Raw genomic sequence first — 14,093 nt, 5'->3', positions numbered from 1 at the left:
GTTAACAAAATCAAATTATGTTGTGAGATCTGACAACATAATTCTTATCCCTTAAATACAAACACTCTACACACTGAAAATGCATCATAGTTTTAATTTTATTTTTATTAATAATTTTTATCAATAAAAATATTCATTTGGGGTACCTGGGTGGCTCAGTTGGTTAAGCATCTGCCTTTAGCTCAGGTCATGATCCCCGGATACTAGGATCCAGCCCTACGTTAGGTTCCCTGTTCAGTGGAGAGCCTGCTTCTCCCTCTCCCTCTGTTGCTCCCCCAGCTTGTGCTCTCCCTCTTACTCTCTTCTCTCTCAAATAAATAAAATAAAATATTTTAAAAATATATATTCATGGGGCGCCTGGGTGGCTCAGTGGGTTAAAGCCTCTGCCTTGGGCTCGGGTCATAATCCCAGGTCCTGGGATCGAGCCCTGCATCAGATTCTCTGCTCAGCAGGGAGCCTGCTTCCTCCCTCCCTCTCTGCCTGCCTCTCTGCCTATTTGTGATCTCTGCCTGTCAAATAAATAAATAAAATCTTTTAATATATATATATTCATTTTAATTTTATTGGGATTTTGCACAGGGCTTTTTACATATTCTTTTTTTTTTTAAATTTTAACTTGTTTGTTTATTTAGAGAGGAAGAGAGAGAGATGGGGTGAGGGGCAGGGGGAGAAGGAAAGAGAGAATCTTAAGCAGGCTCCACACCCAGGGCAGAGCCTGATGCAGGGCTAATAGGTCTCACAACCCTGAGATCTTGACCTGAGTGGAAATCAAGAGTCTGACGCTTAACCAACTGAGCCACCCAGTGTCCCACTTTTATACATATTCTTACATTCAGTGCTCATAATAGCCCCTGAAGTCAATATTGTTTTCTTTGTGTATATGACAAAATTGACCCTGAGAAAAGTTAAAAATTGACCCATATCACTGACACCTAATGCATCTACTCTGAAGCCCACAGCCTTAATTACCTCCTTCTCTATTATTGTTATAAAGTATCTTTTTTCTCTTTTCTTTTTCTGACAAGACCATCCATAAGAATATATTTTGCAATAACTGTGGATATATATCTACTTCTTCAAGATGCTAAATGACTTAGAAGCATCACCATGTTTAGTCACTTAAATGTTATTTGATGATCTTGAGATGACGTCCCAATTATTATAGACTTCCTATTAGACACCATGCTTCTTTGTTTTCTGTATGCTGAGTGAATAGTTCTGTTTGTACCCAAGGTAAGATCCAAAGGCTCCATGGTAATATCCAATAGGAAATTGTCTAATCTATTTGATTCTAACACAGTTCTGTTCCATTATATGTAATATAGCTATTTTCCAAATAGCTTTGGCTATTCTTATTTATGATGTCCTGATCTGTCCACATATTACTTAATAATCTTCAAAACACCATTAAGCATAGAGACATCAAAAGTATATTTTCCTTTATCTTGACTTTAAATTTCCTATCAGCCTAGAAAAAAGAGAAACAGTTTATAAGATCATGGATCAGAGTATCAAAGCAAATTAGGATGTCAGAAACAGAGCTTTTCCTGGTACTAAGATGCACAGAGAATTTCTCCCATGGATCCTCAGAAAGGCGATACATTGATTATAACAGCAGGAACTCAGTTACTTTTCTGATAAAAATGTAATAGGAAGTTTCATATGGCCTTTCTTATACTGTCTCTCAATGAAGACTGGAGTGATAACACCAAAGCAAGGTTTGGTAAAGGAAATTCAATAGCAACCAAAATAAAGTAGTCCAAGTGTATAGCTTTTTAATATACCAGCTTACTCTGAAAAGAAAAATTTTAAATAGCTAAAGAAATGAATGAATTTCCTTCAGGTAATCTTTTATGAATACTATTTCTGTATGTGAACTTGTAATAATAATTAAACACCAAAGAAGTCAAAGTTCTATTCTCTGGCCAGAGCTTGGAGTAGAGAGGGTATTATTCACAGAAAGCCCTAGGTCATGAAGCTAATATAATAAGATGCTAAAATGGAACCTTCAGCTGAAATCCTAAGGCAACAGATAGCAAAATGAGGTGTAATTCACATCACCTCTATGGAACTTCTAAAATGTGATTAACCAAGAACCAAATTAGAATAATCCTAAAATTCTTGCCTTCCCTGTAGGACTGAAAGCACTGGAAAACAGGGATTTTGATGTGCCTTCTTAAGAGAGAGCTGTGCTACATGCTCCACATTCTTACTAATATTTGGTATTGCGAATATTGTAAATTTGTCCATTTTAGTGGCTGTGTGGTAGTATATCAATAGGCTTTTGTCTTTAAATTTACAAAAATAATCACTTCTTGTAGTATAAAATTCTATGGGTTTTGACAAATGAGTCCTCCTGTATCCACACCCGCAGTCAAGATACAGAATAGTTTTATCTCTCTAAGAAATTCCTTCACTCTGCCCTTCTGTAGTCCACATCCCCCAATCCTGGCAAAACCTGATCTATTCTTTACCTCTACAGTTTTGCTGTTTCCAGAATGTCTTATATATGAAACCATACATGTCACCTTTTAGTCTAGCGTCTTTCATCTAGCAAAATGTAGTTGAGATCCATCTGAGCTATGTATATATGAATAATTTTATTGTCAAATAGTATTGCATTGTATGGAGTTACCAAAGTTTGTTTACTAATTAATTTGTTTACTAATTATTTACTGGTTAAAGTGATATTTGGCTTGTTTCTACTTTTTAATAATTGTCAATAAAACTAATATAAACAGGGGCACCTAGGAGATTCAGCTAGTTGAATGTCAGACTCTTGGTTTTGGCTCAAGTCATGATCTCATGGGTTCTGAGACAAAGCCCCGTCTCCAGCGCTGTTGCTTGTCCAAGTCTGCTGGAGATTCTCTATCTCCCCACTCATGCATGCTCTCTTTCTCTCTCAAGTAAATTTTTAAAAACTTAAAATAATAATATCAACATCTGTATACAGGCTTTTGTGTGCATTTTTTTAGGTGTGAGATTTCTAAGTAACATGGTCAATACACTGGTAAGCTATTTTCCAGAAGGACTGCATCATTTCACATTTCCCACCAACAATGTAGGAGAGCTGTAGATACGGTGTTTCCTGCCAGCACTAATCCATTTTTGTTTGCTTGTTTTAGCCATTCTAATATTTATGCAACAGAATCTAATTTTTATTTTTTTCCTGATATTCTTAATGACTAACCTATTCATTATCTTTTGACATGCCTTTTTACTATCTAAGTATTTTTATTTAATAAAGTATTTTTAAATGTTTTGCCCATTTCCTTATTAGGTGGTACATTTTTACTGAATTTTGAGAGTTCCTATGTATTTTGGATACAAGTCCTCTGTCTAATATGTAATTTACAAGGTTTTCACCCATTACATGGCTTGCCATTAATTAATGGTGCTTTTTGTACAGCAAACATTATTTACTTTTGATGAAATCCAGTTTATCAATATCTTCTTGTATGGCCTGTGCTCCCGGTGTCATATCTGAGAACTCTTAAGGCAAGTCAAGGTCGTAAAGATTCTCTCTTTTGTTTTCTTCTAGAATATTTACAGTTTTGTGATTCACATTTAGGTCAGTGGTGATAGCTGCGTTACTTTATGTATAAGATATGAGATAGGGGTCAGAGTGGACAGTATTGCCTTGATCCTCATCTTGGATGAGACACTGTTTACCCTTACGTCATTCTATATGAGGTCAGATGTAGGGTTTTCATAAAACAGATTGAGAAAGTACCATACAATTCTCAGTTTCCTGAAACTTTTATTACCTTGAATGGCTATTGAATTTTTTGTCCATTTTAGTGGCTGTGTGGTAGATATGATTTATCTAGAGATATTTGTATACTTTTGTTGTTCTTCTTAATGTAGTGAATTACATTGTTTAATTTTTTTTAGTTGTCTAACCAGCCTTTCAAACCTGGGATAAACCACACTTGGTCATGGTGTATTATCATTTTAAATATTATTGGATTTGTTTACTAAATATTTGTCACAATATTTTTGTGTCAATGTTTATAAGGTTTTGTGTGTGGGGGGGTGGCATCTTTAGTTGGATATTAAGGATAATGCTAGCCTGATAAAATGAATTGGGGAATTTCCCTCTCCTTCATTTTCAGGAAAACTTTGTATGCATGGTATTATTCTTTTCTTAAAATCTTAATAAACATGATCTTGAAGTTTTCTTTGTTGGTAATTTTTTAAATTACAAATTCAATTTCTTTTCATTAAATGTGTATTGATATTGAGATTTTACCTTTTCTTTCAAATCATTTAGAAGATTCATGTCTTTTAAGGAATTTGCCCATGTCATCTAAATTCTTGAGTTAAATGGTAGGTGTTTTCTTTTTTTTTTTTTCCTTAATATTTCCTTAGTAGCCATTCAGTTGTTCTTATAAATGTAGTAATGTCCTCTTTTTCATCTCTGCTATTGGTGAGTTGTGTGGTCCTTTTATTCTTTATCAGTCTGGTTGTTTTATCCTTTTCAGTGATCTTTCGAGAGATTAGCTTTTGGTTTCATTGATTCCCTCCATTGATTGTCCATTTTTTTTTTAAGATTTTATTTATTTATTTGACAGAGAGAGAGATCACAAGCAGGCAGGGAGGCAGGCAGAGAGAGGAGGAAGCAGGCTCTCCACAGAGCAGAGAGCCCGATGCAGGGCTGGATCCAAGGATGCTGGGATCATGACCTGAGCCGAAGGCAGAGGCTTTAACCCACTGAGCCACCCAGGCACCCCTGTTTGTCCATTTTTAACTTGGCTAAGTTTCACTATTATTTTCAGAACTCTATTCATTTTAGGTTTTGTCATTTTCCTAGCTTCTTAAGGTTGAAGTTTACAGAACCAATTTTAGACTTTCATTCTGAGGTTGTACTGTTCTCAACTGGGTTATATTTTCAGATTAGTCTGAAAAATAGTCACTTCTCTTTCCACATATGTAGTATATCATGTTGGATTTATACTAAATACTCTTGCTATGCTTTTAAGTTTAATCTTTTTTTCTTCAGTGTCTAATCTGCTGTTATTTTTAGCCAATTGATATTTCATCTGAGGTAGTTTGTGTTTCTGTCAGGAGTTTTCACTGGATTATTTTTTTTCCTGTTTTCCATTTCTTTCCTTATTATATTCACACTTTACCTTAAATACTTGAACATAGTTAGAGTGGGGGCTATTTTAACATCTTTGTCTGATGGTTCTATCAATTCTGTCACTTCTAGATCTCTTTCTATTGACTGATTTTTCTCCTAGTTATTGTTCACAGTTTCCTACTTATTTGGATATGTAGTAATTTTTTAAACTGGCTATTAAACATTGCGTTGTTAGCTTGTTGGTTGTCTAGGGTAAAAATGTCCTTCCTTTTTCTTATGTTAAGCTGTATAATTTAGAGATAATTTTGGTCCATTGAACCCTGTTTTTAAGCTTTAAAGAGCAAGTCTAAAAGAGTCTTTGCTCCAGCTTTTTTTTTAAAGTCCCACTACTAAGACATAAGCCCTCTGGAGCCTTCAGTGAATAATTACAGAGGCCTGCCCATTCTGGTCAGAGATCAAATATCTCCTCAACTTGTTCAAGCTCTAGGAATTGTTCAGCTTATGAATTCTCCAGTCATTCTTTCCCAAACAGTTTGGGATTTGTCCCTATGCATGTACAGCCTCATCTGCAGTAAAGACAAGGAAGCACGTGTAGATTTCTATAGTTTTTGTTTGTTTGTTTGTTTGTTTGATAAGTTGGTTGGTTGGTTTTCTGTCACCGTGTTTTCCTTCTCTCTAGAAGTCTGTACTACTAACCCTCAGGCCCTGTGGCCTGCCAGAATTCCAGCTTTTCTTTGCTCAAGTCTTTGCTCCCTGGGCACAGGGAGGTGAAAATTGCCTCTAGATAGAAAGTTATGGAGATCAGTTGTAGGGGTCACCTTGTTCGCTTCAGGGATCACAGTCTTGTTCAGCCTGTTGTCCAGTGTCTGTAATGAGTTGTTTTATATATTCTATCCATTTCTCTAGTGGCTTATGGCGAGGAGGGAGGTTTAATCTTTATTCTTTAATGTAACTGGGAGCAGAATTCTAGAGTTCTTTTAAAATATAGTATTTCAAAATATTCAAATTTGTGGGGCGCCTGGGTGGCTCAGTGGGTTAAAGCCTCTGCTTTTGGCTCAGTTTATGATCTCAGAGTCCTGGGATCGAGCTCCGCATAGGGCTCTCTGCTCAAGCAGGGAGCCTGCTTCCTCCTCTCTCTCTCTGACTGCCTCTCTGCCTACTTGTGATCTCTGTCTGTCAAATAAATAAATAAAATCTTTAAAAAAATATATTCAAATTTGTTATAGTCTTTTACTTATAGCATTGTAATTATTCTTGAAGTTAAAGGGCAGACATGTTCCTTCAAAGGCGTGCAAGTCCTTCCACTGCATGAATGCTCTGGCCTGAATACATTTTTCAAATTTTTTCTTAAAGTTATACAAGCACAATTATGACAGCATAGTATCTATATTTACTCCAAATATAATTATCACTTTACTGAAATTGCCTGCTTATATTTTTGTTTCCATTGTAAATTATAAGCTCTTTGAAGTGAAAACAGTTTTGTTCACTGGTCAGTGATCGTGGCACAAATAATGTCATTTGAATGGAAAGAAAGGAGCCAGGCAGGCAGGAAGGAAATGATTCTGAGCTGACTTTAGAACTTCCCTTCATTACTGTCTGGTGGACTATTATACATACGTAAAAAAACAAATCAAAATGCTGAGCTATTTATTTGCTGGTTGTTTTTGTTTGCTTCTGAAACCCCTGTTGCAATCATTTCAGTAGGTGGCTTCCATGATTTTATCTGCCATACACCCTCCTCTAATTGCTTCTTCAAACTGCACTACTTCTGCGCTCTAATAACACTTCCCCGAATCACATTACCTGTTAGGTTTGCAGTACGTCTTCCTGAAAAGCATTAGCTTCCAAAAGAATGTTTTAATTAAATTTATTTTTCTGAACTTCACTTATATTTTTTCAGAGGTATTAATGAACTCAGCAACTGCATCAACTTGACCACACATTTTCTTATCCTGCTGTCTTTGAAAATTCTAGGCAGATCACAATTTGTATGTGCAAAATAACTGCAAGTTTACTGAACAAATGTGGTTGGCGTGATAATGGCCCCAGAGATATCCATGTCCTAATCCCTGGAAACTGTGACTATGTTACCTTACATGGTAAAGAGACTTTGGAGATGCGATTGAAGTTAAGAACTAAAGATGAGAAGATTATTTTGGATTAGGCAGATGGACTCAATTGAAGCACAGGAGTCCTTAAAAGTAGAAGAGAAGACAGAAGAGCCCTTCAGAGAGATGCACCTGGAGAAGAAGCCCTGAGGATTCAAAGTGAGAGAGGACTTAACCCACCATTTGCTGGCTTGGAAGATGAAGGAAGGGGCTATGAAGCAGAAAATGAGGGGACCTCTAGAAGCTAAGAGTGGCCTTCCACCAAGGAAATGAGGTTTTCGGTACCACTGTAGCAAGAAACAATTCTCCCACCATCCCAAATGAGTAAATGAGCCTCCAGAAAGGAATCCTGCACTGCTGACAGTACAAGGAGGCCCTGAATTAATTCTATATCATTGCTGTAACAAATCACTACAAAGTTAGTGGCTTAAAACACTTCTATTTTACACTTCTGTAGTTCAGAAATCTGATACTGGTCTCACCAGATTAAAAGGAAAGTATTGACAGGCTGTGTTCTTTTTTTAGTTCTGGAGGAGAATCAATTTTTTTGCTGTCAGCTGAGGGCCATTCCCAGTTTCTAGAGGACACAGCTTTCCTTGGCTCGTGTTCCACTTCCTTCGTTTTCAAAGTCAGTAGTGGTGACTCCTCATGTCACATCTCACTGACCCACTCTTCCACATACTACACTTAAAGACTCATATGATTAGACTAAGCCTTTTATCATAGTCTCTTTAACACAATGTACTTCCCACATTTGCAAAGTCCCTTTTTCCATGAAAGCTAATGGAATCACAGACTCCAAAAATTAGGACACAAATATCCTTGGAAGACCCTTTATTCTAGTTACCATGGACCTATTCTGGACTTCTGGCCTACACAACTGTAAAATAATAAATTTGGATGGTTTTAATCCAGTAAATTTGTGGTCATTTGTTATGGCAGCTATGGGAAACTGATAATTCAGAGATTAAATCAATATCCATATAATGCTTTATAGTCCTGATAGCAAGAATTACACATATATGGCCTAATTTAGTTTTTGCAGTAAATAAGCATTTTTATTATTATCATTTACAAGTGAGAAAACTAATCAGCATTTCAGTGGCGTACAGATCAGGCCTGTAGGTTTTGGAATTCTGACTTTCATATCCAACACTGGGTCCATTAACAGGATATTTAACTTCTTTAACCATATAGAATCTTATTCTATATGATAGAACCTACCTGATGCATTTACCTAAGGTTAGCTGAGGAATTCATAATGAAAAGCATTTATCATAGTGCCTAGGTGGCTCAGTCACTTAAGTGTTTGACTCAATTTCAGCTCAGGTCATGTTGTCAGCATTGTGCTAGATTAAGCCCCAAGTTAGGCCCCACAGTCAGAAGGGAGTCTGCTTCAGATTCTCTCTACCTCTGCTCCTCCCCCCTACTCTCTAAAATAAATAAATAAATCTTTAAAAAAAGAGAAAAAAGCATTTATCATGGTACATTACCCATAATAAGGAATCAATAAAAGATAAATACTGTTTTTATTTATGGTGTCATGGATAACAATTGTTTGAATAAGAAAATTAATTTCTAATGAAATGTCATATTTTCTGGACTTTCTATCATGTTGTTTTTCTTTAATGATATAGTCAATAAATGTGCATAGAGACCATATTAAATATAGAATAAGATGTAACCTTTTAAGTCACAGGATTTTTTTTAAAGATTTCATCTATTCAGAGAGAGAGCACAAGCAAGGGGAACAGCAAGCAGAGGTAGAAGAGGGAAGCTCCCCACGGAGCAGGGAGCCCATTGCAGGGCTGGATCCCAGGACCTCGGGATTACAACCTGAGCTGAAGGCAGACACTTAACAAACTGAGCCACCCAAGCACCTCACACAGGATTTTTTTTTTTTTTTTTTTAAGATTCATTAATTTGAGAGAGAGCATGGACACACAAGCCAGGAGTGGGATAGAGGGAGAGGGAAAGAATCTCAAGCAGTCTCTCCGCTGAGAAAAGAGCCTGACTCCAGGCTCTGTCTCAGGACCCTAAGATCATGACCTGAACCGAAATCAAGTTGGATGCTCAACCGACTGAGCCACCTCCCAGGACCCTCTCTATCAAAAATTCACAGTGTAACAGAAAGTTGAGCATTTTAAAAGCGGTTTGTGGTTAAATAAGTAATAGCAAACATGTTTATGCCATGCACAGGCTTTTTTGGTGTATTTTTGGAAGTAACATGGAGCTACTAGATTGAGTAGTGACTAAATCAGGAAAAGTTCCTCTGAGGACATACTGCTTAATCAGAGACCCTGGAAGAAGAAAGAAGTTATCAGGGTGAACTGAAGAATCAAGAATCCATGCAGCAGAAAGAAGAACTAAATAAGGAGAAGAGAGAAAACAGATTATAAAAGACCTATCATAGCCTGTGATCTCTATCAGAAACTCAAAGCTAAAAGCTATCCTTCAGTGCTGTTTTAGACAATTAATTACACACACACACACACACACACATCTTCCAGGAACAAATATTCAATAGATGTGAAATAGGAATGTTCAAATGTTCATGTAACATTTTAATATTGAAAACAAATTAGAACCTAGTAAATCTGTTTTTACAAAGTTTCACAGTTTTTTTACATTTTCACACATGATTGGCTTCATTTTACCTGACCAACTAGGTTATTTAGTCATGGTATATCAGTTTTACCCATACTTTAATTTTCATTTAATATCCCTTTACTTTATAATTCAAGTTACACTCTAAAAATTCTTGGATGTGAGTAAGGATTTTGTCCTCCCTATATTTCAATAGCTTTTATAGACATGTTTAAACCTAACTAATCTTCATTATAAGGGTGAAAATAAGATAAAAAGAAGGAAACAATAGAAAATCAATATTATATTAGTGTATGGAGTCAGATAAGGGCATTAGGTTGAGCTAAGAAAATAGTTATAAAATCAGATTTTAAGAATATGGATTTGAGGGCAATTGCTATTTTTGTAAACTCACCTCTGTGTGACTGAATTAATATATCAGCCAACTATCATCTTAGAAGTATAACTCTTCACTATCTACAATTTAGGAGCAGCCAGGTAAAAATGGAGAAATGATGTAGTCATATATATTCTAAACACTCCAGGTTTCAATTAACAAAATCATAGCTACTTGAGGACAAACAGTATAGTGACTGATATTGGCTCAGACAAGGGAGCACAAAGGAAAAATATTTTTTTTGTTAATTGACATAGATTTTGGATTTGGAGCACCATAACTATATTCTATTTTGCTTTGTTCAGATAAAATTGAGTCTTCTTACTAGTTTTCCAACTTCTATAGCCATACAATTGTTTTGGCAAGAGAGTAGAATAAAAACAAAAATAAAGTTGACTTTTGAAAACAGACTTTTAAGGGAATCATTGTATCATTTTCCAGTTCTCTTTGGTATATACTGAAATGTGATTTTTCAGGGCTTGTATAAGGAGGGAGAAGAGCCTCCCCCTCCCACCGCAGAAATTCACATAAACTCATTCTTCCTCCATCCCATCTCTGATAATCAGGATCCCTCCTGCTTGAGTCTCTGCTTTCAAATAAATAAAAATCTATTATTTCAGAAAGGATTCTCTTTTTTTCCAAATTTCATTCATTTGCAAGTATTTTTTTCATTTTGGATTATGCCCTTATATTTTTACTCTAGTGTGATTTTTAGTCAAATAAGAATATTTTCCCTAGAATATTAAAAAATAAAGATAACTTAGTTTTCACCACTACTTAACCCTAAGTTTCAGAACCATATTTTTTTCTTAAAATTTATTGGATAGATTATATATAATACATACAGTGTGCCTCCCTTAAAAATTTAATAATTTTGGAAACTGAAATGCAGCAATGGTTTAATGTGCCTCTAAACTTATCAAGCCATCTGGCTTGAAACCTTGAGAATGAGTATGAAATTTTCCCAAAAGAAAAGCAACGTTTAGTTAGGTTAAGTGTCAGCTTGCTAGCTTACACTGTATAAAAGTCAATATGTACCAAGCCATATTAGTGAGTTTCATCTACACTGCTAGAAGGTTGTTGAACTCAATTACAGAAATGTGCAGAACTCTATTTGATGTGTGACGAGGTTAGGAGACCACAATCAATTAAAAAGAACACATGTATATCCTGTTCTGGGGAAACAGTTGTTATAGTATCCCTTGTTCAGTTTCTGCTTTTTTCTCTGACTTTTCCTCTGAACATAGGAGAACAAAGGGCTTAATAATTCCCCAGTTGCATTTGGGATTGTTTTTGTCAGCAGTATCTAATAGGAAGACAGGAGATTGTTATTTTATATGAATGAAGCCTCAGGCGGCTACAATTAAACATGCTGTACTTTTTTTTCTTGTAGCAAAACCATTTGAAAATGGACAATATTTGGACATTTATGGAATTACAAGGGACCAGGCCGGAGAATATGAATGCAGTGCAGAAAACGATGTGTCATTCCCAGATGTGAAAAAAGTAAAAGTTGTCGTAAACTGTAAGTCTTGTCAACTTTTGTCCACGTAACTTTAGTGAAAAGATGAATATCTGACATACTCTGTCTGAATTTATGTTGCTATTTTTTCAGAGGTGCTCTAATTGATAAAAACCACCTATCGATAGTGATAGTGTGTACATATTAGAATATCAATCAAATTGTTTTATGTAACATTTGTTGTCCCAAGTAATCCCACAGTAGTTCAGTCTGATATGCAGATGGAAATGTATCCATGGGGCGCCTGGGTGGCTCAGTGGGTTAAAGTCTCTGCCTTCGGCTCAGGTCATGATCCCAGGGTCCTGGGATCAAGCCCCGCATCAGGATCTCTGCTACGCAGGGAGCCTGCTTCCTCCCCCTCTCTCTCTGCCTGCCTCTCTGCCTGCTTGTGATCTCTGTTTGTCAAATAAATAAATAAAATATTAAAAAAAAAAAAAAAGTATCCAAAAGCAGCCTAGTCCCTGGCATCTAAACTATGGTATCTCTATCTCTAGAGGATGGTAGATTCATGGCATTTTCTTTGTTCTCATGAGTTTCACCTGGATTATATGCTGATTGAATTTAAGTGTGAAACTCCCTATCGAACCTGATGGAAATTAAATATGCTGGTCTGTACTCAAGGGGAAGAGCTATTGTGATATTTCCATTACTTGGGTTATTTAATTCTATTTAGTTTGAAAAATATTGAGAAAATGCATCAAGAATATTCCCACGAGCATCATTATCAGGGCGATACCTGCAGATCTACGAATGCCCTTATTTTACACCCTCTCTGCATGCATCTCAAACACTGGTACCAGATATTTTTCACTAACATCCTATTTTATATCTTATGATCCCAATAGCAATGATTGAAATAATCTGTATTTTTCAAAAATACCCCCTTATTTCTCTCTCAAACATTTTCACATTGTTTAACTTACTCAAATAAGATACTCTTAGGATAACAGTATTTTACTAAAGGTGTTTATAAGCTATAGCTTCCAATATTTTTTTTCATTCCGTTTATATACCTTTCTGCATATAGCCATTGCTAATAATGCACATATCATTAGAAGGAATCATTCCAAATATATTCCAAAACGCTTAAACTAAGTAGGTGTTTTTTTTTTTTTATATTAATGTGAGTCTCTTAATTTCATGGACCAAAAAATAACTATGAAAACACACCTGGCAGTGGAGTGTCTGCCACGGGAAATCATTGCCATCAACTAACACTTGTGAGTGACTAATCTGTGTATTTGGGGTTGAACTATCTCTTTGAGACGGAACAAATGTGCATAATACCAGATCAAGAGGTGGTTTGTGGAGCAGAGTTTCTCATATTCTGTAGACAAACTTTAGCTGATCCACCAAAGAAGCTCACAAAAAATGAAAATCAACTCTACTAAACCAGAATCTATGGGATATAAGACCTGGAAATCTACATCTATAATAAGTTTCTACTGATTCTCAGGACTCCTATTGCAGGAGCTACTACTGCTCATCCTTCTGGAACTTGCTGAAATAAGAAATAATAAGCAAGTAAAAATTCCTGATTATTTTATCACTAACTGTATTTACCTGACATAAGTCTACTGATTTTATTGTTGAAGGGTTGGAAAAAGATGTAAAGAAGTAATATTTTTAGAAGTGAACACTAAGAAATGAAAAGGTAGAGTCCAACTGTCATAAAATCAAGGTACACCCCCCACCAGTAATGCAGCCCCTTCAGCCCTCAGCCCCAATATATCTCTAAAACGATGTCTCCAATGGGGATTGAATAAAAAACCCAGCTGTTGTATGAGTTCTCGTGGTCCTGTGCTCCATGTATATAACCCACACTTGCCTTTGTATTCACTTTCTCTTTCATCCTTTTTTTCCCCCTCTGTCTTTAATTCCTTGTCATTTATCATTTAATTAGATCCTCTTTTTTTCCTGGAAAAATGGGAACCTTGGACAGACAGGTCAACTAAGGAGACAGACATGTGGAGAAAATTGAAGTAAAAGGAAAATAGACCAACCAAATGAGTCAACATCTAAAGGATCTGGGTGTAGAAGAGAATCTACATATAAAGCTGGACAAAAACTGGGGAAACAAAATGTCAGGAATTGTGAAAGATCGGTCACAGTTTCGTGGATGCTGGCAGAAAACAGAGACAAAGGGCAGTTTGCAGTTTGTTACTCATGATAACAGTAGCCAGAGTATTGTCTTTTTTTTGTTTTGTTTTTGTTTTTTTTTTGTTTTTTTATTTTACATCAGGTCCCCGAGCTCTAGTTACTCCAGGGAGTACGAGGAGGGCTAGGTGACACCGATTCACACAGTGGGTGTGTGTAATAGCTGAAGCTTCCTGAGCTTAGAAAAGTTGGTTTTGTTTTGTTTTGTTTCATTTTTATAACGGCAGCAAGCAAACC

The 14,093-nt window shown here is 36.0% G+C and overlaps 1 protein-coding gene across 1 annotated transcript in view; it reads left to right on the top strand.

Annotated features, from left to right (window-relative positions):
• The window catches only part of NEGR1 (neuronal growth regulator 1), an 855,541-nt gene that overhangs the window by 558,083 nt on the left and 283,365 nt on the right, over nt 1-14,093 (top strand). The window contains exon 4 of the mRNA XM_044238470.1: nt 11,571-11,702. Within this exon, the coding sequence (XP_044094405.1) occupies nt 11,571-11,702 (132 nt within the window). The remainder of the gene's footprint in view (nt 1-11,570; nt 11,703-14,093) is intronic.

Source organism: Neovison vison, chromosome 2 (genome assembly GCF_020171115.1).
Source record: "Neovison vison isolate M4711 chromosome 2, ASM_NN_V1, whole genome shotgun sequence".
In the NCBI taxonomy this organism is placed as follows: domain Eukaryota; kingdom Metazoa; phylum Chordata; class Mammalia; order Carnivora; family Mustelidae; genus Neogale; species Neogale vison.
Note: the sequence above shows the minus strand (reverse complement) of the source record. Positions and strands in the feature narration are given on the sequence as shown.